A 23,105-nucleotide genomic window follows, 5' to 3' on the forward strand; every position below is an offset into this window, starting at 1 on the left:
CACTCAGCCTGAGCCCATCTCAGAGGAGCAGCCACGGCGAGTGGAGAAGAGGCGGCAGCGGCGGCCTCGCCCGCTCCGCCTCTGGGGTGGAATCGGAGGGGGGGGTGGAGGCGGGCCGGGGGCGTGGCGAGCCGCGAGTCCGGGTTCTAGAAGGGCCCGGATTTGTGGCTCGCCATGCTCCTGGCCTGCCTCGCCCTCCCCTGCGCTGCTGCCGCCTCTTGGCTGCTCCTCCGAGATGGGCTCAGCCTGGGCCCATCTCGGAGGAGCAGCTGTGGTGGGCGAGGAGGGGGCGGCAGCGGCGCGGCGGCCTCGCCCACTCCGGGATGGGGCGGCTTGCCATGCTCCCCGGCACCGTTTCCCCCCTCCCCCGCTTCCATTTTTTTGGGGAGCGGGGGAAAAGGGTGGAAATCCTGGGGTCCCCCGCCAGGGCGGGAGGGTTGGGAAGCCTAGCTCTAACTGGCTTGTCTGACCAATTTACAAGTGTTGCAACAAGCTGAATTCCCTTTTGTCATTCTTGGAATGAAGGATCCAACCCCATGAAGAAATCTTAAAAGTATTTTTTTGAAGGTAACTTTCTTTTTCTCACTTGTAATACTTCATCTGGCTTAGCTGCTAAGTGAACAGTGACAAAAAATAAGTGGTGATCCATGAAAATTCACAAATGTATTCTTTAGACTGACACCCAATCTTATTCAAGCCCCTCCCTTCAAACAAACCATTCAGTACCATGCCAATAAGTGGTTTTTAAGGGGGTTTGTACTGCTTCACAGGGAGCTCAGAAATCAGCTTGCTAAATATTATTCAGCTTGCTAAATAAAATGGGGCCTCCTGGTCAAAGAGGGGCATAAGTTTGCTCTTTGGGAAAGGAAAGGTCCCCTCTGCAAGCACCAGTTGTTTCCAATTCTGGGGTGACATTGCTTTCACAACGTTTTCACGGCAGACTTTTTTTTACGGGGTGGTTTGCCATTGCCTTCCTCAGTCATCTACACTCCCCCCCCCCCCCAGCAAGCTGGGTACTCATTTTATCTACCTCGGAAGGATGGAAGGCTGAGACAACCTCGAGCTTCCACTGAGGATCAAACTCAGGTTGTGAGCAGAGCTTAGGACTGCAGTACTGCAGCTTTAACACTTTGTGCCATGGGGCTCTTTGAGTGTGCCACTAATACATTTCAACAACTGATCAGAAAAAATATTTCTAAGCATCAGTGAAGTAAAAAAAAATTGAAATAGTTTCCTGGAATGGTCATGGAAGCTAAGGACCTCACTGGTTTTAAAACTGAGCAGGACAAATTTATGGGGTGTACTATATGATGCATTTAACTCTGATGGCTCAGTAGTGACCTGTTACAGTAAGGAAAGACTTTTTCCTCCCAGGGTATTTAAGATTTTATTTTTCCGCCCGTATAGGAATCTGAGAATCACCAACAGGAGAGATGGGATTTTGGACTAAATGACCTGGTACTTATACAGAAATATTTCTGGGAGATATTTAATTAATAGACACCCCACCACTGTGACCAAATCATCATTCTTTTGTCACCTTTTGGAGACCAATATTCAGGAATACAGAATGCAGACTAGTTTTTCCTACAGCTATCCTGCTTATCTACTGAGAGGCTCTCAGAGATGCTTAAGCAATAAGGCATGCCTAAAAAATGGATTATTCTCACTTTACCAATAAATGCCTTTGTTCCGAGTGGTGATTCTAATCCATCTTAATGACTGTCAGTACAGAACCAGAATGGTAGTTATTCCAGGTTAATACGCCTGGAACAAAAGCATGTATGGTTTTTTGAACGTGCCACTGGAGCAAAAAAAGTGTTTTTATTACATCATATTGGGTGGTTAATCAGGAATGGAAGAAGGGACAATTCCTGTTGTGGTGCATTTGCCTGAAAGCATTTCAGTGGATTTTTTGCTTGTTTGTTTGAAAGCAGTTATTCCTCACCCTTCTGGCATTTCTAACATGAACCAGCCTGCTTGCCCTGTTCTTCTTTCTTTTCTTTTCTAATGTACTAATAGTAAAGATGAACATTTCAGGTCAAGGAGTCTAATTCTATAAATGGAGTGTAATATTGACTGACTTTTCATCCCTCTAACTGTTCTTTAGATATTTCCTACAGAAAAAAATATTCAGAAGTGAACCAAAGTGTAATGTACTGAGGTTGGAGACGTTCAGATGGCAACATGCTTTATTAGCGAGTACATCACAAAGAGAACATGGCGGGTCCAGGTCCCATTATATACATTTCCCAGAACAACCTTCTTCCTGGTCAGGTCTAATCCTGGCCAGTTAAACTTCCTGCCACTGATCGTCATAGGCGGGCTGTGTTCATCCCTTCCAGTCACCACCCACAGGTGCACTGTGCTGTACCTTCTGGGACGAATGCCAGACACAACACTTCTTCCCCCCTAGTTCAAGATACAAAGTCTTTCAAATGAGCAGGCGGCTGCTGCTCTCTGTGTGACTGCCGAGGTTCGATCTGGGGAGCTGGAGCTGCTGCCTGGGGTTCTGTAACTGCTGGTTCCTCGCTTTGGGGTGTGGTTGGCAGAGTGTTGTCTCGAGCCTGCAGAGGTATCTCCCCTGCCCTGTCCCTTTAAGGCTCCTCTGCCAGCGAACCCGGCGAGCCTGGCAATGTCGCTTCTTGTGGCAGTCCCATGCTCTTCCCATTCCCCCTGGCCCTGCCAGTTCCTCCAGCAGGGTGTGGTGGCGAAGTTGCTCTATGTGTCTGTGGAGGAGCTGCCTCCACTTCTGATGAGACCTCGTATGAGCGGGACCCAGTGAACCGCAGCACCCAAGCTGGTATCCACTCCGGCCCGCTTGTAAAGTTCTTGGCATAGACCAGATCCCCTGGAAAGAACCCACTAGTGGCCTCCCTGGTCTCGGGGGAGCTGCGGAGGTCTGGGGCCCAGTCGGGGTGTAGCCTATTGGACCAGGTGGTTAACCTCCTGTCCATGAGTAACTTGGCAAGGCTTATGCCCGTAGCTGGCTTAGGGTTGATCCTGTTCCCAAATAGGAAGGCAGTCAGTGTTCCCAATCCCCTTGGACTATGTGATCCAGGGCCTCCTTGGTTATGTGAACCATGCGCTCTGCTTGGCCATTAGTTGCAGGGTGAAAGGGACCAGACTGTAGTGGCGGATGAGGTACCTATTCAGGAATTCCTGGAACTTCCGGGAGGTAAAAGCGGTGCTGTTATCTGTCACTACGGTGTCAGGGATCCCATGGGTGCAAAAAACCTTCCATAAGGCTCTGACTGCGGCCGCGGTAGAGGTGGAAGCAACTGGGATGACCTCGAACCACTTCGTGTAAGCATCCACCAAGATAAAGAATATTTGCCCCTGGTATGGCCCCGCAAAATCTGAGTGTAGCTGGGACCATGGCACCTGATTGGATTCCCAGCGGTGAATGGGGCGCCAGGAAGAGTTGGCCAGGATTCTTGGCAGGGCGGGCACCTCCTAACCCACCCCTCTATCTCTTCATCCATCCCCAGTCACCATACATAGCTCTGCGCCAGAGCCTTCATATGCACTATCCCAGGGTGCGTCTCATGCAAGGCTTCGAGCACTTGCTTCCGGAGTGGGGGAGAGACTATCACTCTGCTGCCCCACAGAATACACCCTTTGTGTAAGGAGAGTTCCTCCCATTAGGAAACAAAAGGGCTGAATTCAGCGTCCAATTTGCCCATGGGCCAGCCCCTCCCCACCCAGTCCGAAATGCGTGCAAGGATGCGGTCTCTACCCATGGACCTGGCTACCTCAGCAGCATGGAGGGGCCACTCCGGTAGAGACTCCAGAAGCATCACGTGGTGGAAAGCGCCAGATCAGGGTCCATCTCCGGCAGCGGAAGGCAGCTGAGGGCGTCTGCATGGCCCATTGCCTTGCCAGGGCGGTAGACTAGCTTGTAGGTGTAGGAGTTGAGGAACTCGTTCCACCATAGGCCCGCCGCGACTGGATTTGCGGCATCTGGTGGTCTGGAGCAAGTAGGCTGAGCAATGGTTTGTGGTCTGTGGCAATCGTGAAGCACCTGCCATACAGGTAGTCGTTGAATTTGTATACACCTGCTATGATTGCCAATGCCTCCTTGTCTATTTGGGCATAGTTGCGCTCAGCCTGGTTCAAAGTCTGAGAGTAAAAGGCCACGGGGACCTCTCTCTCTTCCAGGAGTTGGAGGCCCAGGACGGCAGCAACTCTGTGAGGAGAAGCATCACAGGCTAAAATCACAGGAAGGGACTCGTCAAAACGGTGGAGTACCTCAGTTGAAATCGAGATGTCCTTGACAACCTGGAAGCTGCAGCATGCTCCCCCCCCAGACCCATGGGGTGCCCTTATCTAGGAGTTTGTGTAGGGGTTCAGCCAGGACTGCTTTGTGGGGCAAGAATGAGTGTTAAAAGTTCAGGAGCCCCCAAAAACTTTGAAGCTCCACCTTGCAAGTGGGGGCCGGGGCCTGGACTATCGTCCTGGTCTTGTCAGATGTTGGATGAATTCCCGCGGCGTCCACCACAAACCCCAGGAACTCCACCCTTGGCACCCCAGCGAGCACTTCTCCCACTTCACCATCAGACTCGCATTCTGGAAACGGCGGAGCACCTCTCAAAGGCGGTGGCAGAACTCATTGGCATCAGGCGCTGCTATCAAAACGTCATCAAAAAAGGGTTGTACTCCGGGAATCCCTTTAAGGAGAGAGTCCATTAAGCTTTGGAAAATTTCTGAAGCCATGCTGACCCCAAATTGTAGCCTCCACACCTTGAAAGCACCCCAGTGCATCATGATGGTCTGAGCCTCAGCCATTTGCTCATCCACTGGAAGTTGTTGGTATGCTTGGGCCAAATCCAACTTCCTGAAAATCTTAGAGCTGGCCAGGGAGGCAAGGACATGGCTAACCACTGGGATATGGTATGGGTGGTCCTGTAGTGCTTTATTAATTGTGCATTTGTAGTCTGCACAGATGCGCACGTCCCTGTTCGGCTTGACTGGGGTGGCTATGGGGGTTTCCCAAGTGGCATGGGAGATGGGCTCTAGCACTCCCTGGGCCACGAAGCGGTCCAGTTCGGCTTCAATTTTTGGCTTAAGCGCAAACGGAACCCGCTGATCCTTCAGTTTTAAGAGCCTAACTGTGGGGTCCAGCTGCAAAGCGATAGGTGGCCCCTTGTAGGTTTCCAGAGCCCCATCGAATACTTCCAGGAACTCCCGGCACACTTAGTCAAAATTGTGGGCCTGCATGTCGTCCGCCCCAACAATTTTGATGCCCAGGGGCTTAAACCAAGCCAATCCCAAAAGGGTGGTGAGATGGCGCTTCACCACATCTATGTCCATGGCCCCTTTAACATTTTTGAACTCCACCCTAACTCTGGCCCACCCCATGATCTGCACCGGATTCTTTTGAAAGTCCTACAATATGAACTCCGCGGGTTAGAGGGCCAGCCAGTTGTGGGGACAGAGTTTACTAAGGGTCTCCTTTCAAATTATGGAGATGGAGGATCCCATGTCCAATTCCATCAAGCAGAGACCCCCTTCGATCAAGACCTGCACTTTGACCTTGCCGGGGGAGTCCAGGGGCAAATTCATTACCTGGATGCTGTTTGAGGCTGTCGTGTGTGTGACTGTTAAGTTGTAGTGTGTGGACTGGGGCTTCCTGTTGGTTCTGGCCCTGCAAGCTCAGGTGATGTGGCCCACTTTTCCACAGCTTCTGCAATCCGCGTTGCGGTAGGGGCAGTCTCAGCGCTCGTGTGGGTCCCCACAGCTGGCGCACTTGGTGCTTGGCTTCTCTGCTGCCCGTGATCGGGTTGGTGTTTTCAGCCCACTATGTGGCTGGCGGCAAAGCTGGTGTGCCCATCCCTTGTTGGAGCCATCCGAGATCAAGGCAGTGGCGGCCTGGTTCACGGAAGGGCTGATGTGCGTCTGTTTGAAGGTGGTTGCCTGTCGAAGCGCTTTTCTTTATCCTCATATGATAGCAACTTTTGGTGCATTTTCTCCTCCTGGACATCAACTGCGAAACGGTCCAGCAGGATCTCTCCCAGGTTCCCTGTGAAATCACATCTCAGGGCTAATCCACGGAGCTCTGCAAGATACTCGGCGGCGGACTCAGTGTGTCTCTGCTGTCTCGTGTAGAACGTGTGCCTGCGTGTGAGACGGGACGGCTGGGGTGCCATGTGGTTCATCATCGCCTTGACCAGTGGTCGGCGCTTCATCAGCTGGATGGTCTCCACGCCACACGAACTCAGGAGAATCACCGTCTTCTTGACCGCTGCCTCCATTTTGTGCAGCTCTATGTAGTAGTTGATCTGGTCTACCCATGATACCCATAAGTCAGACCGGGTGACGTTGAATGCCGGCAGGGTTTGTCTGGGAGCAGTAGCTATGACCTTGGCCGTGGAAGCACTAGAACTCGGAGCACTGGAGGCTGTAGGCTGCTCTCTGGTATCCCATCCTCATTGCCAGTGCAATGTACTGAGGTCGGAGATGTTCAGATGGCAACATGCTTTATTAGCGAGTACATCACAAAGACAACATGGTAGGGCCAGATCCCCTGTAATATACATTTTCGGGAACAATCTTCTTCCTGTTCAGGTCCAATCCTGGCCAGTTAAACTTTCCACCACCGATCGTCATAGGCGAGCTGTGTTCGTCCCTTCCAATCACCGCCCACAGGCGCGCTGTGCTGTACCTTCCGGGACGAATTGCAGACACAACACAAAGGCACTTGTATTCCTTAGACCCCATCCCTCCAAATAATATAAATCACATAGTCCTCTGAATCTCATTGTAGCCTTGTGCAGCAGAATGAGGTAAGAGAAGCCAAAGGTGCCCATGTAAGAACCCCCTGCAAGCAGACGACTAGCAGTGAGAAGCCTAGTCTGCTCCTTGTTGTGGCATTCAAAAATGTGCTTCTCCATCTGAAATCAAAAGAGGTACAGTCCATATAGGGTTATCAGGTCTTCCCTGGCAACCAGCAGGCAATGGGGGGCTTACCAGGAGATATAGAAAGGCCCAGGCCTAATCACCGGTGTCACACAGGAATTGACATTATCATACTGTGACATTGCTGTGATGCTCTAGTACTTGGGCAAAAACTCTATGGTAAAACTGATTTCTAACGTAGAGTTTTTGCCCAAATTGCAGAGTGCTGCCTGTATGATGCTGGTGACATGCCCTGGGCCTTCCTCTTTCTCCTGGTAAATTCCCCCGCTGGCCAACTGATTGGCTGCTCGAGGCCTGCTGGCAGGAAACCCCAACTCCACAGAGGTCAGGCAACCCTACCTCACTATCTGATTCTGCTGGGTATAGAGGCCAGTCTTGAGTTTCTTGATACTTATTCATTCCCTGGTTGTTTTCAACTTCATCATGCAACACAACACTGGACCACAAGCTAGGATTAATTTTAAAACTTTGACCAACCCCTTTTCACATTTCAAATGGTGGCTTAACAGACATTTTCTGAAGTCAATAATGATTGGGGTATAGGTATCTTGGAGATGCAATAAAATCATGATGCAATAACCCCTGTTCACATGGTGTTGTTTTAAATAAAATTGATGAGGGGTAAGAAACTTCCAATAATGATTGATGGTCTGGTAGCCCTTGCAACATCTATATTCCCTCTATTTTTTCCTCTACTGAGTGAAGAAGTCCACATTCTGAGTGGAATATAATTGCTGTAATCTTAAAATAAGCAAAACAGCAAGGGCCATGGAAGACAAAAACTTACAATAATTATAATACCAGCAGTAAATACAAAATATCAGAAAGTTCAACAATAGCACAAGTAGTAAGATACAATATAACAAGTTAATTTACATAGTCAAAAAAGTCAAGATTTCTTCCGAGGCATCCACTCCAACCATCAAAGATAAAGTCTTAATAAGTAATGTAATAGGTACTTGTAACAATCATATGGGAAAGGAAAGGTCCCCTGCACAAGTACCAGTCGTTTCTGACTGCTTTTTCACAACATTTTCACAGCAGACTTTTTACGGGGTGGTTTGCCATTGCCTTCCCCAGTCTTTTACACTTCCCCCCCAGCAAGTTGGGTACTCATTTTACCGTCCTCGGAAGGATGGAAGGCTGAGTCAATCTTGGGTCGGCTACCTGAATCCAGCTTCCGCTGGAGCAGGATCGCAGTTCCGGCTGGCTTGGCATCAGGGGGTGTAGCTTAATATGCAAATGAGTTCCTATTGGGCTTTTTCTGCAGAAAAGATCTTTGTGAAACAATGGTGGCATCAGGGCTATGTGGCCTAATATGCATATGAGTTCCTGCTGGGCTTTTTCTACAAAAAAGCCCTGCATATGACTATGTTTCTTCCCCCCCTCTCTCCCACGGTCCTTGTTGTTTTGCTTGTGCTACTCTTAAACTGTGTTTTCCCATTGCTGCTTATTTCTTGGTGTAATCTTAAAATGGGCAGTGCAAGGCTCTGTGCAGCTCCAGACTGCTGCTGAGAGTGGCTTTTTGTTTTAATGACTAACTGCTCACACGCACAGCTTAAAGGGAATACTTCATTTTGTTCTTAGCTGGCCTAGTACTGAAGCCTTCTCTCTGAAGTGCCAATGTTTGATACACAGCTACCTTGAAATGGATGAGAATTCTGAAGTATAGTTACTTGACAGATGGTACTACCTCAGCAAATGACCTTTTGAACTGACTCTGACTCACTAATTTATATTAATCAAAATAAACAAATACCATCAGCATGCTTCAGCTATAGGGGAAAAACCACAGCTGTTGCAGCAAACTCAGATGGTATTAAAAACAAGGCCTCGTTGAATCATAATGTCCACTCACACAGCTACACCATGTTTACTGAGGGCCCGCTCTTCACAGAAGACATAGATCAACCAGAAGTACTTCCGGGTTAGGCAGAGCTGTGGGATGTATAAAAATATGTGGCTACTGTTACATTCTCGGGCAGCCTTAAATTCCATTGAATTTAGGATTGCTCAAGAATATAACAGTAGGGCAAATATTATTTTAATACATCACTAAATTGCCAACCCTGACTACTACTGTTTCAAGAAATGACATTTTTAAACTTACGTTGGTTCTTCTGATACTATTGATCCTTCTTCAAGTTCCTGGGCTTGCTTGTACCATGGTAGTTTAGCTTCAACAGGAAGTTTCTCTGGGGGGGGGGGAGTCAAGAGGAAAACAGGAAAGGTGCAATATCTTGAATGATTTTTGTAAAATAATCTACTCTTTTGTGAATTATTTATTTTATACATGAAAAATTCCATTCTTTATGATGATGGAAGAGAGCCTGTATAGAAAAGGGGGAGCGGTTTGTATATTGGAAGAAATACTTGAGAGCAATATTCTTTATGTGCTCTGCTCAACCCACCATTGTGGTATATGGGCTCCGTAATGTGAAGCTGATGCATCTCCTCATGGAAGAGACATAACATTTCTTTCACCCTCCCCCCCACCCCAATGTTGGGGAAGTGGAAAACACAGCCATGTCCACCTCGTAATGTGCAGCATGGTCCAAATCTGGATTTGCAGACTTTCATATTTCCATGCTGGTTGGTCAACAGTGAAATAAAAAAAGGAGTGCCTAATGTATACTCTTAACTTTTACAACCTGAAAATGTTATACTAAGCTCCATTTTGATGGCTTATTATGACACAGAAGGAAACCCAGATGTGATCAGTGATATTTTGAGAAGCAGAAGAATACTAAAATAGTTCAGCAAAGCCCTTCCACCACTGAGACCTTATCAGTTCATCAACTATGTGGATTCAGAGAATGAGCTGAATACTTTTCCTGTCACTTTTGATACAGAACAGTACAGTTCTGCATTTCCCCCCTCTAAAATCAGTACCAAATATATACATTCAAAGTATCTTATATAAAAAAAACACAGTCTAAGAGCCAAATGATGCTCTCATGGGAATATAAATCTGGATAAGGCTGGAAGAAGCAAAAGCAAACTAGACCTACATTAGTCCTTTAAGGCTAAAAAGAAAAAGACAAGAACATTCAATGACAATCTATAACAATTTGACAAACACATATTTAAAAAACCATAAAGGTAGCCCTCTGTGCAAGCTCCAGTTGTTTTTGACTCTGGGGTGACATTGCTTTCACAACGTTTTCATGGCAGACTTTTTATGGGGTGGTTTGCCATTGCCTTCCCCAGTCATCTACACTTTCCCCCCAGCAAGCTGGGTACTCATTTTACCGACCTCGGAAGGATGGAAGGCTGAGTCAACTTTGAGTCGGCTACCTGAACCAGCTTCTGCTGGGATCGAACTCAGGTTGTGAGCAGAGGGCTCCGACTGCAGTACTGCAGCTTTACCACTCTGCACCACATATTAAAGGAACATAAACCCAGGTTGCAAAGGCACTGGGTTGCCTTCAGCACAGAATGCTGAAGTGTTCTCTGGCCTTTTGACTAGCTTTTTTCTGAAAAAATGCTACTGGATATAATTAAGCTTTTGCCTCTGAACTTAATGAACCAGCATGAGTTGATTCAACAAACCAGATTGATTCCAGTGGTGTGTCTTTAGGATTAAAGTTAGGGTGGGATCCAAAGGAGTGCATATGAAATACTGTGCCGTTTACTAGGTCTCTTTTCTGCCCCCAAATTCACAAAATCCTGAAAGTAGGATTCAGTGCAGCACAAGGGAAAGCAGCAATGAGTGAGCACCAGCAACCATATTATACCTGCATGGTGCCTTTCTCATGCAAACAGAATGGGGTAAGGAGAAAGCATGCTGGCCACTGTTTATAAATACTGAAAGACTCAAGATGTATATTTACTCTATGGAGGTACGATCTATAGATTTTGCTAGCTAAACAAGGTGCTATGCAGCCAGTTACAGCTGAAATTTTTTCTCCAGCCTCTTAGTTACTTACTACACATACATATCACCCAATGGACTCAATGCAGTTTGCAATTTAAAATAACATCTTACAATCTCATAAATGTGATACACAAATGGAGAACAAGCCTTGGGGTTTCCACTAGATAAAGAAAATGTACCACCACACAACACAGCGTGGCTTTTACTGAAAATAAACAAGACTTAATTGTATATATGGTACATGCCATTTTCTCATATCCAGTTTTTTAAAAGTCCTTGAAATATCAGTTGCAGTTCTGGCAATTCATAGCAACGATAGCCAGTAATTTTATTTCACATTGTCTAAAATGAATTTTCCCAGAGTAAACTTGTGGGCAGGAGGAGTGAAGGAGGAGGAATAGAGATATTATACCCACATCTCCCCAATTACTTGGCAGATTTCTACTCAATATATACTATATATATATAGCGGTCCCATTTGATGACATGTATGTGGCAACATAGCTCTTAACTTAAACTATGTTTTACCACTTTCATTAACCAAACTACGTAAAGAGATATTTCTGTTTATATACCATATACTTATTTTTATGGGTATGGAAAGTCAGGCCTTGCTGCTTTTCTTTCGTCCTTTTAAAGAAATTGTACAGCCTTGTAAAAAAAACAGATGGTGCTCTCCTGCACAGATGGCTGCCAAGTGCCTTTTTTTGGGGGGGGGGGGGAATTGCAATTGCACATTGGATTGATTAGTGGAGACAGGTTAAGTCCAATTCTGCTTACAAATTGTGGCTGTTACTTCTGCATTATGGGTGTTGACTTGATGCTGCTGATCTTTAAAGGTCTCAGAAAGTGTACAACTAAGGATCATTTCTCCTTACATGCCTGAAGGGCTGGCTGTACTAAAGAGGCAGACTAGGCAGGCTCCAGGAGAGGAAAGGATTGCAGGATTTTGGACAGAGAAAATTTTAGGAAAAAGAAAGACTTTACTCAAGATTTCTAAAAATGGGAAAGAAAGACAGTGGCCAAGGCCTAGCCAAAAGGGCTTTATGAGAAGGCCTAGAGTAGCCTGACAAAAGATTCAGATTCTGCCTACTTCTTAACTCAACATTTGAATATAAGGACAGAGAAATATATTTATTGCTCATTTTATTTCCCTTTGCTCAGTAGCTTTTGCTCAACTCATGAAGGGGAAAAACAAGGATCTGGGTAACTACTGACCCATCAGCTTGAAGTCTATACCTAGAAAAGTTTTAGAACAAATCATCAAACAGTCAGTCCTTGAACATTTAGAAAAGATGGCTGTAATTACTAAGAGCCAGCAGGGATTTCTCAAGAACAAGTCATATCAGACTAACCTACTTTTTAAAAACAGTTACTACCTTGCTGGATCAGGGGAATGCTGTAGACATTTCAGTCAGGCTTTTGATAAGGTTCCACATGCTATTCTTGTTGACAAGTTGTGGTTTGGCTCTTGTTACAGTCAAGTGGATCTGTAACTGGTTGACAGATCACACCCAAAGAGTGTTTGTGAATTGTTCCTCATCCTCTTGGAGAGGAGTGACAAGTGGAGAGCCTCAAGGATCTGTCCTAGGACCTGTTTTGTTCAACATCTTTATGAATTATTTGGAATAGAGGGAATGCTTTCAAATTTGCAGATGATACTAAATTGGGAGGGGTTGCAAATACAGTAGAAAACAGAAACAGGATACAGGATGATCTTGACAGGCTGGAAAATGGGGCTAAAACTTAGCCTTTGTCCTGGTCTTGTTCTTAGCTCCTGGGTTTGTGGGAGGCCAGAAACAAGGAGCCCCATTACAGAGATCCAAATGCAGAATCCGGGGAAAAGAGCTGGCATGAGGAGACCCTGCACAGAAGGGAGGCAAGTGCTAAGTGTGGGATTGGTGAATTTTAACAGGGATAAGTGTAAAGTTCTGCATTTAAGTAGGAAAAATACGATGGGGAGACTTGTCTTGGCAGTAGTATGTGCAAAAAGGATCTAGGGGTCTTAGAGGACCATACACTGAATATGAGTAAGCAGTGTGATGCAGTGGCTAAAAAGGCAACTTCAGTTTTGGGCTGTATCAGCAGAAGTATAGAGTCCAGATCACAATAAGTGATGGTATGGCTTACTTACCTCACTAACCTGTTACATTTCTTTGAGGGGGTGAACAAACATGTGGACAAAGGAGACCTGATAGATGTTGTTTACCTTGACTTCCAGAAAGCTTTTGATAAAGTTCCTCATCAAAAGCTCCTTAGAAAGCTTGAGAGTCATGGAGTAAAAGGACAGGTCCTCTTGTGGATCAAAAACTGGCTGAGTAATAGGAAGCAGAGAGTGAGTATAAATGGGCAGTCTTCGCAGTGGAGGACGGTAAGCAGTGGGGTGCCGCAGGGCTCAGTACTGGGTCCCATCCTCTTTAACTTGTTCATAAATGATTTAGAGTTGGGAGTGAGCAGTGAAGTGGCCAAATTTGCGGATGACACTAAATTGTTCAGGGTGGTGAGAACCAGAGAGGATTGTGAGGAACTCCAAAGGGATCTGTTGAGGCTGGGTGAGTGGGCGTCAACGTGGCAGATGCGGTTCAATGTGGCCAAGTGCAAAGTAATGCACATTGGGGCCAAGAATCCCAGCTACAAATACAAGTTGATGGGGTGTGAACTGGCAGAGACAGACCAAGAGAGAGATCTTGGGGTCATGGTAGATAATTCACTGAAAATGTCAAGACAGTGTGCGTTTGCAATAAAAAAGGCCAACGCCATGCTGGGAATTATTAGGAAGGGAATTGAAAACAAATCAGCCAGTATCATAATGCCTCTGTATAAATCGATGGTGCGGTCTCATTTGGAGTACTGTGTGCAGTTCTGGTCGCCGCACCTCAAAAAGGATATTATAGCATTGGAGAAAGTTCAGAAAAGGGCAACTAAAATGATTAAAGGGCTGGAACACCTTCCCTATGAAGAAAGGTTGAAACACTTAGGGCTCTTTAGCTTGGAGAAACGTCGACTGAGGGGTGACATGATAGAAGTTTACAAGATAATGCATGGGATGGAGAAAGTAGAGAAAGAAGTACTTTTCTCCCTTTCTCACAATACAAGAACTCATGGGCATTCGATGAAATTGCTGAGCAGACAGGTTAAAACGGATAAAAGGAAGTACTTCTTCACCCAAAGGGTGATTAACATGTGGAATTCACTGCCACAGGAGGTGGTGGCGTCCACAAGCATAGCCACCTTCAAGAAGGGGTTAGATAAAAATATGGAGCAGAGGTCCATCAGTGGCTATTAGCCACAGTGTGTGTGTGTGTGTGTGTATATATATATATATATATATATATATATATATATATATATATATATATATATATATATATATATATTTGGCCGCTGTGTGACACAGAATGTTGGACTGGATGGGCCATTGGCCTGATCTAACATGGCTTCTCTTATGTTCTTATGTTTACTCTGCTCTGGTTAGACTTCACCTAGAGTATTGTGTTCAGTTTTGGGCACTACAATTTAAGAGTTGCTAAAAAGGCAACTTCAGTTTTGGGCTGTATCAGCAGAAGTATAGAGTCCAGATCACAATAAGTGATGGTATGGCTTTACTCTGCTCTGGTTAGACTTCACCTAGAGTATTCTGTTCAGTTTTGGGCACTACAATTTAAGAAGGATACAGACAAGCTGGAGTGTGTCCAAAGATGGTGATGGGTCTGCACACCATGTCCTATGAGGAAAGGATAAAGGAGCTTGGTATGTTTAGTCTGGAGAGGAGATGACTGAGAGGTGATATGATCACCATCTTCAAGTACTTGAAGGGCTGTCATATAGAGGATGGCACAGAATTGTTTTCTGTTGCTCCCAGAAAGATCAGTCCAGAACCAACTGGTTAGAATTAAATCAAAAGAGTTTTTGGCTGAACATTAGGAAAAACTTCCTGACAGAGCAGTTCCTTAGTGGAACAGGTTTCCTTAGGAGGTGGTGGGCTCTTCTTCCTTGGAAGTTTTTAAACAGAGGCTAGATGGCCATCTGACAGCAATGCTCATTCTGTGAACTTAGGCAGATCATGAGAAGGAGGGCGGGAAGTGCTGGATCAATGTTTAGTTCTTGTGTCCCTTTCTTATATGCTCAGATAAATGCTGTTTACCACTTTGGGGTCAGGAAGTAATTTTTCTCCAAGCTCGTTTAGCAAGGGATCCTGGAGGTTTTTGCCATCTTCTGGGCATGGAGCAGGGCTCACTGGGGATGTTATGTGTGCGGGGAAGGTATCTGTGAAGTTCCTGCATTTTGCAGGGGGTTGGACTAGATGACCCTGGAGAACCCTTCCAACTCTATGATTCTTTGATTAACAACTGTGAACACAAGAAAAGGGTTTTTTAAAATTCTGTTTTAAATTGATGGTACAGGTCTGTCGGCAGTCACATAAAAGTCTAAGTTAGCCCACCCTTACCTACGTACAAAGAGGAGGTGGACAGGATGCCTTCTTGGGTATGAATTACTCTAGACATGAAATTCATACAGTTTCTCCTCTGTACAAATTAATCTGAGGTAATTTATTGGAAAAAGCCTCTTAATTTGAAGAAGAAAAGAGATTGGATATATATTCCACCCTTCACTCAGAGTCTCAGAGTGACCCACAATCTCTTTTCCCTTCCTTTCCACACAACAGACACCCTGTGAGGTAGATGAGGCTGAGAGAGCTCTTTTGAGAACTGTACTTGTGAGAGCAGCTCTTTCAAGATCTGTGACTGACCCAACATCACTCAGCAGGTCGTATGGAGGAGTGGGGAATCAAACCCAGTTCTCCCAGATTAGAGTCCGTGCACTTAACCACCACACCAAACTGGTTCTTCTAGGAGACAAAAAATAGAGTTTAACTCCCAGATGACTTACCTGGATTTTTTTCTATGAAAGTAGTCACAGAGGTAAAAAAGAATCCTATTTGTGTTTTATGTGTATGTGTAAAAAAGTTGGAGATGTTAAGTCCTCATTAGGTCTTTAGCAAATTGGAACTCGGTTAAACTCCACACTGCCCTCACACTAGAAGGTGGGGCCCATGTTACCACATCACTCATAACAATATCCTGTTAGAACTAAGGAGATGAAGCCTCTACAATTCTCCTCATTGACAAAAGATCATCTCCTTATAAAGTGGCACTAATTTGTTTTTTTACACACAGTGGGAAAGGAAATGTCTGATTATTTTTTTATTTATTTAATACACTGTCTTCCCAAGTGGTCTACTATTTGAGCACTGACTGGCCCCACATCTGCTTAGTTTCAGCAAAGTTCAAATTGTGACCCAGGAGCAATGTTCCCTCTAAGCTGCAGTCTTGTGAGCAAAAATTCTACTTTGTGAGCTACTGGCATTAAAGTTGTGAGCTACTGCATAAATTAGTGTGCTCTGGGGTCATCCTTCCTGAGCTAAGACAAAAATGCATGAGCTGGAGGTTAAAAAACTGTGAGCTAGCTCACACTAACTCAGCTTAGAGGGAACACTGCCCAGGAGCAGGGAAGTATGATTGGTACTTCTCATTTTGGGTGGGAAATATCACTGTGCTTGAATTTTGTTTGCATGAGATTAAAATTGTTCTAGCAATATTTAAACAGTGAACGATGAGGCCCCTTCTATGTAGAAAGGTAACTTCTGTCCTCTGATCTACAGACCCATATTTTCAAAACTTTGTAGGTAGTTCTTCTGCTGTGCTGCAATTTCAATTGTATCTGGAGCAAGAACTGTGGCATTAGTAGTATTAGTATTTAGTATTATTACATGAGTGAGAACTGCAGCACTTAGTAGTATTAGCAACAATAATAACTGTGGCATTGAGGGATTTTATAACTACTACCATCCCTTCTGGTAAGGGAGTAGCACTGGAAGTATTTTTACATGAAGGATTGGAAATATTTAATCCCAAGCAAAAATGGATCCCATATTTTTAATAGTGTTAATGCCAGGAGAAAATCTCCATGTGCAGTTTTTCCTTATTAGTGAAGTTGAATCTACCAAATTTCCCTTCATCATATAGGCTAGGTCCAGACTGGCATTTTGTGGTGGCACACTTTAGAAGTGGTAGCTTTTTGCAGCTTGAGTGGGACGGCAGGCAGACATGTGCATTTGGTCATGTTTTTTTGGTCCGCCCATGTCCTGTCTGTGTGCCAGCTCAAAATGCCAATCTGGACCCAGCCATAGTCATGGACATCATTCAAAGTAAGAATCAGCAAATCTAATAATGCTTACTATGATCATAGGAAGCTCTGTAGAAGAGCTTCAGAATATTTATTATACATAAAGCAGGGATTATAAAAAAGCATATATACATTAAAATTAGTCCATGAAACTAATGTGTAGATGAAAATAATTTGTCAAAAGATCTCTAGCATCTTTTTTGGAGAAGTGTAACTGATGGGTGAAGTTATTAGTTTAAAAGTAAATCAAAGATTTGTGACTTAGGTTTAACAGGCTCTTGTCAGAAATATTTGATAATGAACTTCTAAACCTGGTCATAAAGTAGACCTGATTCCCCCCTTCCCATGTATCAGAATCCATTTTCCTCACTGCCCTCATCTTGGACCATGTACCCAAGGCACCTGCAAGTGCTCAGTCTAGTTCCGACATCTCCAGCAATGAGAACCAGTCTTGTATAGTGGTTAAGAGTGCTGGATTAGTATCTGGGAGACCCGGGTTCAAATTCCCACGTGCAATGGAAGCTCACTGGGTGACCCTGGACCAATAATACTCTCTCAGCCTAACCTACCTCACAGGGCTGTTGTGAAGATAAAATGGAGGTGAGAAGAATGATGTAAGCTGCTTTGGGTCACCAGTGGGGAGAAAGGTAGGGTACAAATGAATTAAATAAAGTCAACTGCACTGCAATTCTAAGAAAACTTAAATAAATAAAGTCAATTATGCTGCAAACCTAAGAACACTTTCCCAGGAGGAAGCACCATTGAATATAATGGGGCACATTTCTGAATAGATCTGTTTTAAGGTTGCTTCTTTATCAGTTAATCATTTTTTAAAAGTGCCCAGAATGATTTGGCTACCTTAAAAAGGTAAACGTAGTCCCTTGTGCAAGCATCGGTCGTTTCTGGGGGGACGTTGCTTTCACAGCATTTTCACGGCAGACTTTTTTTTACAGGGTGGTTTGCCTTCCCCAGTCATCTACACTTTCCCCCCAGCAAGTAGGGTACTCATTTTAGGAATGTCCCTCCTTCTGCAACTCATTTGTACACCATCTAATGCAGGTGTGTCAAACATGCGGCCTGGGGACTGAATCAGGCCCCCAAGCTACTGTATCTTATCTACTTCCTTCTCCCTCCCTCTTGCTTCCTTCTGTATCTCAGCTTGCTTTGCAAGGCTTGCTCAATCACACAGGAGCTACAGATTTTCTCCATTTGTTGAGGCTGCTTCCCCTCCTGGTCCCCTGGGGAGGGAGGGAAAGAGTCAGAGGTTCCTTTGTTCAGTTCCCTGGATCCCATGGGAGACATACAAAGAAAACACCTTTAAGACCAACAAGTGCTAATGTTTCAAGTATGTTTTATTTTATTTTTAAAAAAATCTTTAGTTGTGTTTGTCTGTGTCCTTTAAACAGTTTATATCTCTGCTATCTAATCTTAAATAGGTACACACATGGCCTGGCCCAACATGGCTCGGCCAGATCTCATTTATGTCAGATCCGGCCCTCATAACAAATGAGTTCAACACCCCTGGTCTAATGAGTAGACTTTTAAAAGGTTTTTTTTCTTCCAAATATAAATTCTTAATTAATTAATTAATTAAGATTTCTTCATTTAAAACGATCAGCAAACAGTCCTGTTTCAGATTAAGAGATTAGCTCTCAATCCCACACCCCAGGGGTGTGACTTGCCAGCCTTGGGTAGGGGGAAAAAGCCTTGTAAGGATTTTGCAATTACCTTTGGGCTTGTAGCAGGGTGTAGGAATGATACATTCTTCTTTGATATGAGGCTTTGTTTTAGGGCTGCAGCCACCAGTATGCATCCCTCTGTGATCAATGCAGAGAACCACTCGGTACCTCAGGCCTTGGCCGCATGTCACAGTGCACTGGAAGAGAAAACAATCATACATTACAATCATAAATGGCAACAGAGGTGTGCAAATTAATGTTCCAGTTCACCATGCATTGGAGTTAAAAGTATGGCAGCTACCTTCCATCTGTACATCCTGTCTGTATCATAATATGTATCTGGCCCTGGTGAACTGACTGGATGAATACTTTCATGCAAACTAGGATATATATGTCCTTATCAGGCCAATCGCCTTATCAGGCCAATACAAATGACTGCCCATGTTCAGACTTGCATGGAGATTAATGAGAGCAAGAGAATATCACTACAAGTCTGAATGCAGTGACAGAGACCGCTGAGTCCAAGTTCACTCTGAAATGCTTCCCCCAAAGCTCATCATCAGGATGCACCCTCAATGCTTGCATGAACTCCTCATCATCATCTCATTCCTGAAGAGATCTCCCATCAATTCTTGTCTCACTTTCAGCTAAGGAAACTTCATCCACAGATGTTCAGATGAAACAGTGTTTGTAGAAACAGTGCCTAGAATTAGTGAAGGCACAGCAGTAGATTTGCTTAAGTAATTTGATTGATAATTTAGACATCCAGGTATTTTTTCCCCTGCTGAGCTTCTGAGATGCAGTGCAAACAGAACCAAAATAGTCCAAAATGACTGCAAATGCTTCTTAAAAATGCAAGTGCCTTCCATTGACTGTCTCCTGAACAGAGCCAAAGTGGTTCTTCACAGAACCCTCAAATAGTGGCAAGCAGGGTGTTTGTTGCAGAAAAAGCCCAGCAGGAACTCATTTGCATATTAAGCCACACCCTATGACATCACCATTGTTTCACACAGGGCTTTTTGGGTAGAAAAAGTCCAGCAGGAACTTGTTTGCACGTTGGGCCACAACCCCTGATGCCAAGCCAGTCAGAACTGTGTTCCTGTTTGTTCCTGCTCAAATAAAGCCCTGGTGGTAAGAAGGAATCAAGAAGGGGAAGAGGAAGTGCCTTATTAAAAAGCTACTTCCTGTGGCTGGGGCTTTGAATAGCTGTAGAGGTTTCTGTGTGACAAGGTTTTTCTCCTTTACTGATACAGATAATCCCGATGTACAAACAACAACTGGAAACAGGCTCGCTTACCTATTTACCCAAACAGAACACCTGATTTATGGATGGTTGGCATTCTGATTTTAGATTGCACATGGAATTTGTGTAGAGTTGCTCTTTCTCTCTCTTTCTCACTTTCTCTTGCAAGTTTTACTCACTCACTCAACCCAGCACTGGGTATTTGGCCAGCAGCCACCTGTGACCGCTTACTAACACTTTGTCAGTTTCATCTGTAATCACTTCTGTGGCACAGAGGCAAAGCACTAGAGTTTATGGGTTAATCAGTGTGACATCAAAGATTTTTGGAATATGGCACTACATACAGTGGGAAACTATTTTGGCTTTATTTCTTGAAACACTTTCTAAATTATATTTAAAATCCAAATGTTCCTCCAGCACACACACGTTTTTTGCCTCTGCAAGAGAAGATTTCAAATGTATTTAGAGAAGTCAGAAGGAAAAGCAAATATAATGTCTACAAACAGCATTCAATAAATGGATTACAGATTTAAATAAATTATTCTACATGGTACTTTCAAAATACTTTAGAGAGACATGCAGCCCAAATCATATCCAGGTTTATTAGGGTTTGTAGAATCTTTCGGGCTCAAGTGTCGTGTTCTACTGGAGAAAGTTTTCCTTCCAGAAGGAAAACTTTCTCCAGTAGAACATGGCACTTGAGCCCGAAAGATTCTACAAACCCTAATGATGTTACCAGCCGTGAAAACCTGAAATCTTTGATATCCAGGTTTACTTGTAAGTAGATCGCACTGTGTAGCCAAGAGGCACTTCCTAACTCATGGAAACAAGCAATGGGGTTCCCACTTCCTGACCTGAACCAGGAATCCTAAAAACAGGACAAGCAAAGACATTGTCAACTTGGACCTAAAATTAGCCTAGGCTCTCCAAAGGGTTTTGTCTAAGGTTGAAAACAGACATTCTCGAGGCAATCTCTTGTCTCTTCCCTCCCCACCCATGATTGGAATGACAGTAACAATGAGTTCCACCAGATAGGTATCTGCATACTCAAAAGCTGATTGGCAACACATGGCTAATTCTCTCATGTCTCCTTTTTGTGTCATACCTTATGCTAATGTGTACACCTGGTGCACAAACCCCCTTTTCTGCCCCAACCCTCAGGATACTGAGATAAAAATTATTATTAAAATTAAGATCCATCACAACCAGGCCTCAGATTCAGTGGGAACTCACAGAAGCGCAGCTCCTGAACCTTTCTGAGAGTTCCACCTCCTCCTTCTGAAAGTTCCACCTGCTTGTCCATTGAATAGTATTGCAGCTGCATAACAATCCCTGGATGAGCTCCACCACCTATTTTTCTATGAAACGATTCCTTATCACAACCCTTTCTGCACCCATTCCCATCTTCCAATCCTTATTTTCCTAATGTGTATTTGTATGTGTGTGTATTTTTGATTGCTTAAAGTGTGAATGTATCTCAACATATTTTCTAGTAACAAATTTTTAAAAACCACTTTTAAATCTGGAGTCCTCTTACTGGACTGGATCTTGGTAAACACAGGTGTGCGATCTTCAGTACCTTTATGGTTTCCCTCAGTCCTATAGCTAATTTCCCAAACTAGGTGGGACCGGTTCTGGTAACAACTGAATACTGCAAGACTCAGTAAGAATGCATAAGATTTCAGCCTAAACAATGATAATCTTAATTCTGATTTGATAACTGAAATACACTAAACTAAATGAAAACAAAACTACCCTGAACAGAGGCTACATTTCTTAGATCCCAGTACTGTGTTGTATAGTGACACAGTGACAATTTCTCACTCAAGAAATCACAAGAATCAAGACTTAACAAGCAAGGAAGAAGATTTAAAATCAGAATTCAGTGGCAAAAAGGATCTGTAAAGATATGTCCAAGATATTCATTAGAACAAGATTCAGAAAAAGAATTATATATAGTTGTTATTATCATTTGTATTTCATACCAATTATACAAAGAGCCATACATATAGGGGAAGACATATATTAGAAAAACACTATAAAATGCATAAAAGATGTAATTGTGTTTATAAAATTCTTTTGTAAAATGGTTATTTTATTGGGTTCTTAAATAATAGATCTCTTGTAGGAAGGTGATTAATGGCTGCATGGGTTTTTTTAAAACAACGTACTGGAAACACCTATCTTTGGTAGAGGAATGGAAATGAAAATTGTGGCATACTGTACTACAATTTGTCTTTTAAAAGAAACAAATTATTCAGTTGATTCTCTTGTGGAGCAATGGCATCCCTTGATGTTATTTTGGAGCAAAATAAAACAAAAATGTTAGGCAAGAAATATTGTCTGAACTGTTAACATGTACCATTGAATGATATTATAGTTTGTGGTATAGTTTTTATTACATGATTTATGGTTTAAAATTAAATACAATATCAAAAATGTAAACAGGTAGAGATCTTTATAAGCTAGGGTTGCCAAGTCTCAACTATTCCACAGTGGGAGCATTTGGGGGGCATTCCAGGAGGGGGCGGGGCTACCCTCAACTCAATGACGTCATGTAGAATGATGTCATCATGTTGAGAATGCAGTGCTGCACACTCACACTGTTTCCCCAAACATTTAAAGGAACCTTCCCTTTAAATGGTTGGGGAGGAAACAAGCGTTGGTGCTGCAGACATTCCAAGCCCCAATCAAAGCTTGGAAAGGCAGAAGTAAGCAGTTCCCGCCTCTCTGAGAGAGCAGGTGCCAGGCTTGGATACCCTTCCAAACCCTGATTGAGGCTTGGAAAGGCAGAAGATAGCGGCTCCCATTCTCTGAGAGAGCAGGCGCTGGGCTCAGCTGACCTTCCAAGCCCCGATCGAGGCTTGGAAAGGCAGGAGCAAGTGGCTTTGCTCCCTCGCTCTGAGAGAGCGTGTTCCTGGCGCTGCTGCTCTTCCAAGCCCTGATTGAGGCATGGAAAGGCAAGAGGTAGCGGCCTCTGCTCCCTCTGAGAAAGCGGGTGCCTGGTGCTGCTGCTCTTCCAAGCCTCAATCGAGGCGTGGAAAGGCAGGAGGTAGAGGCCCCTGCTCCCTCTGAGAGAATGGGTGCCTGGCACTGCTGCTTCTCCAAGCCCCGATTGAGGCATGGAAAGGCAGGAGGTAGTGGCCCCTGCTCCCTCTGAGAGAGTGGCTGCCTGGCGCTGCTGCTCTTCCAAGCCCCAATC

General features: G+C 44.4%; 1 protein-coding gene across 2 annotated transcripts in view; it reads right to left on the bottom strand.

Moving 5' to 3' along the window:
- The window catches only part of ADAMTSL1 (ADAMTS like 1), a 703,777-nt gene that overhangs the window by 149,634 nt on the left and 531,038 nt on the right, over positions 1-23,105 (bottom strand). For both annotated transcript variants that reach the window (XM_060237245.1, XM_060237246.1), the window contains 2 exons: positions 18,710-18,857; positions 9,029-9,113 (listed from right to left, as the gene is read on the bottom strand). In XM_060237245.1, the coding sequence (XP_060093228.1) occupies positions 9,029-9,113; positions 18,710-18,857 (233 nt within the window). The remainder of the gene's footprint in view (positions 1-9,028; positions 9,114-18,709; positions 18,858-23,105) is intronic.

This window comes from Heteronotia binoei, chromosome 4 (assembly GCF_032191835.1).
Source record: "Heteronotia binoei isolate CCM8104 ecotype False Entrance Well chromosome 4, APGP_CSIRO_Hbin_v1, whole genome shotgun sequence".
NCBI classification, from domain to species: Eukaryota; Metazoa; Chordata; class Lepidosauria; order Squamata; family Gekkonidae; genus Heteronotia; species Heteronotia binoei.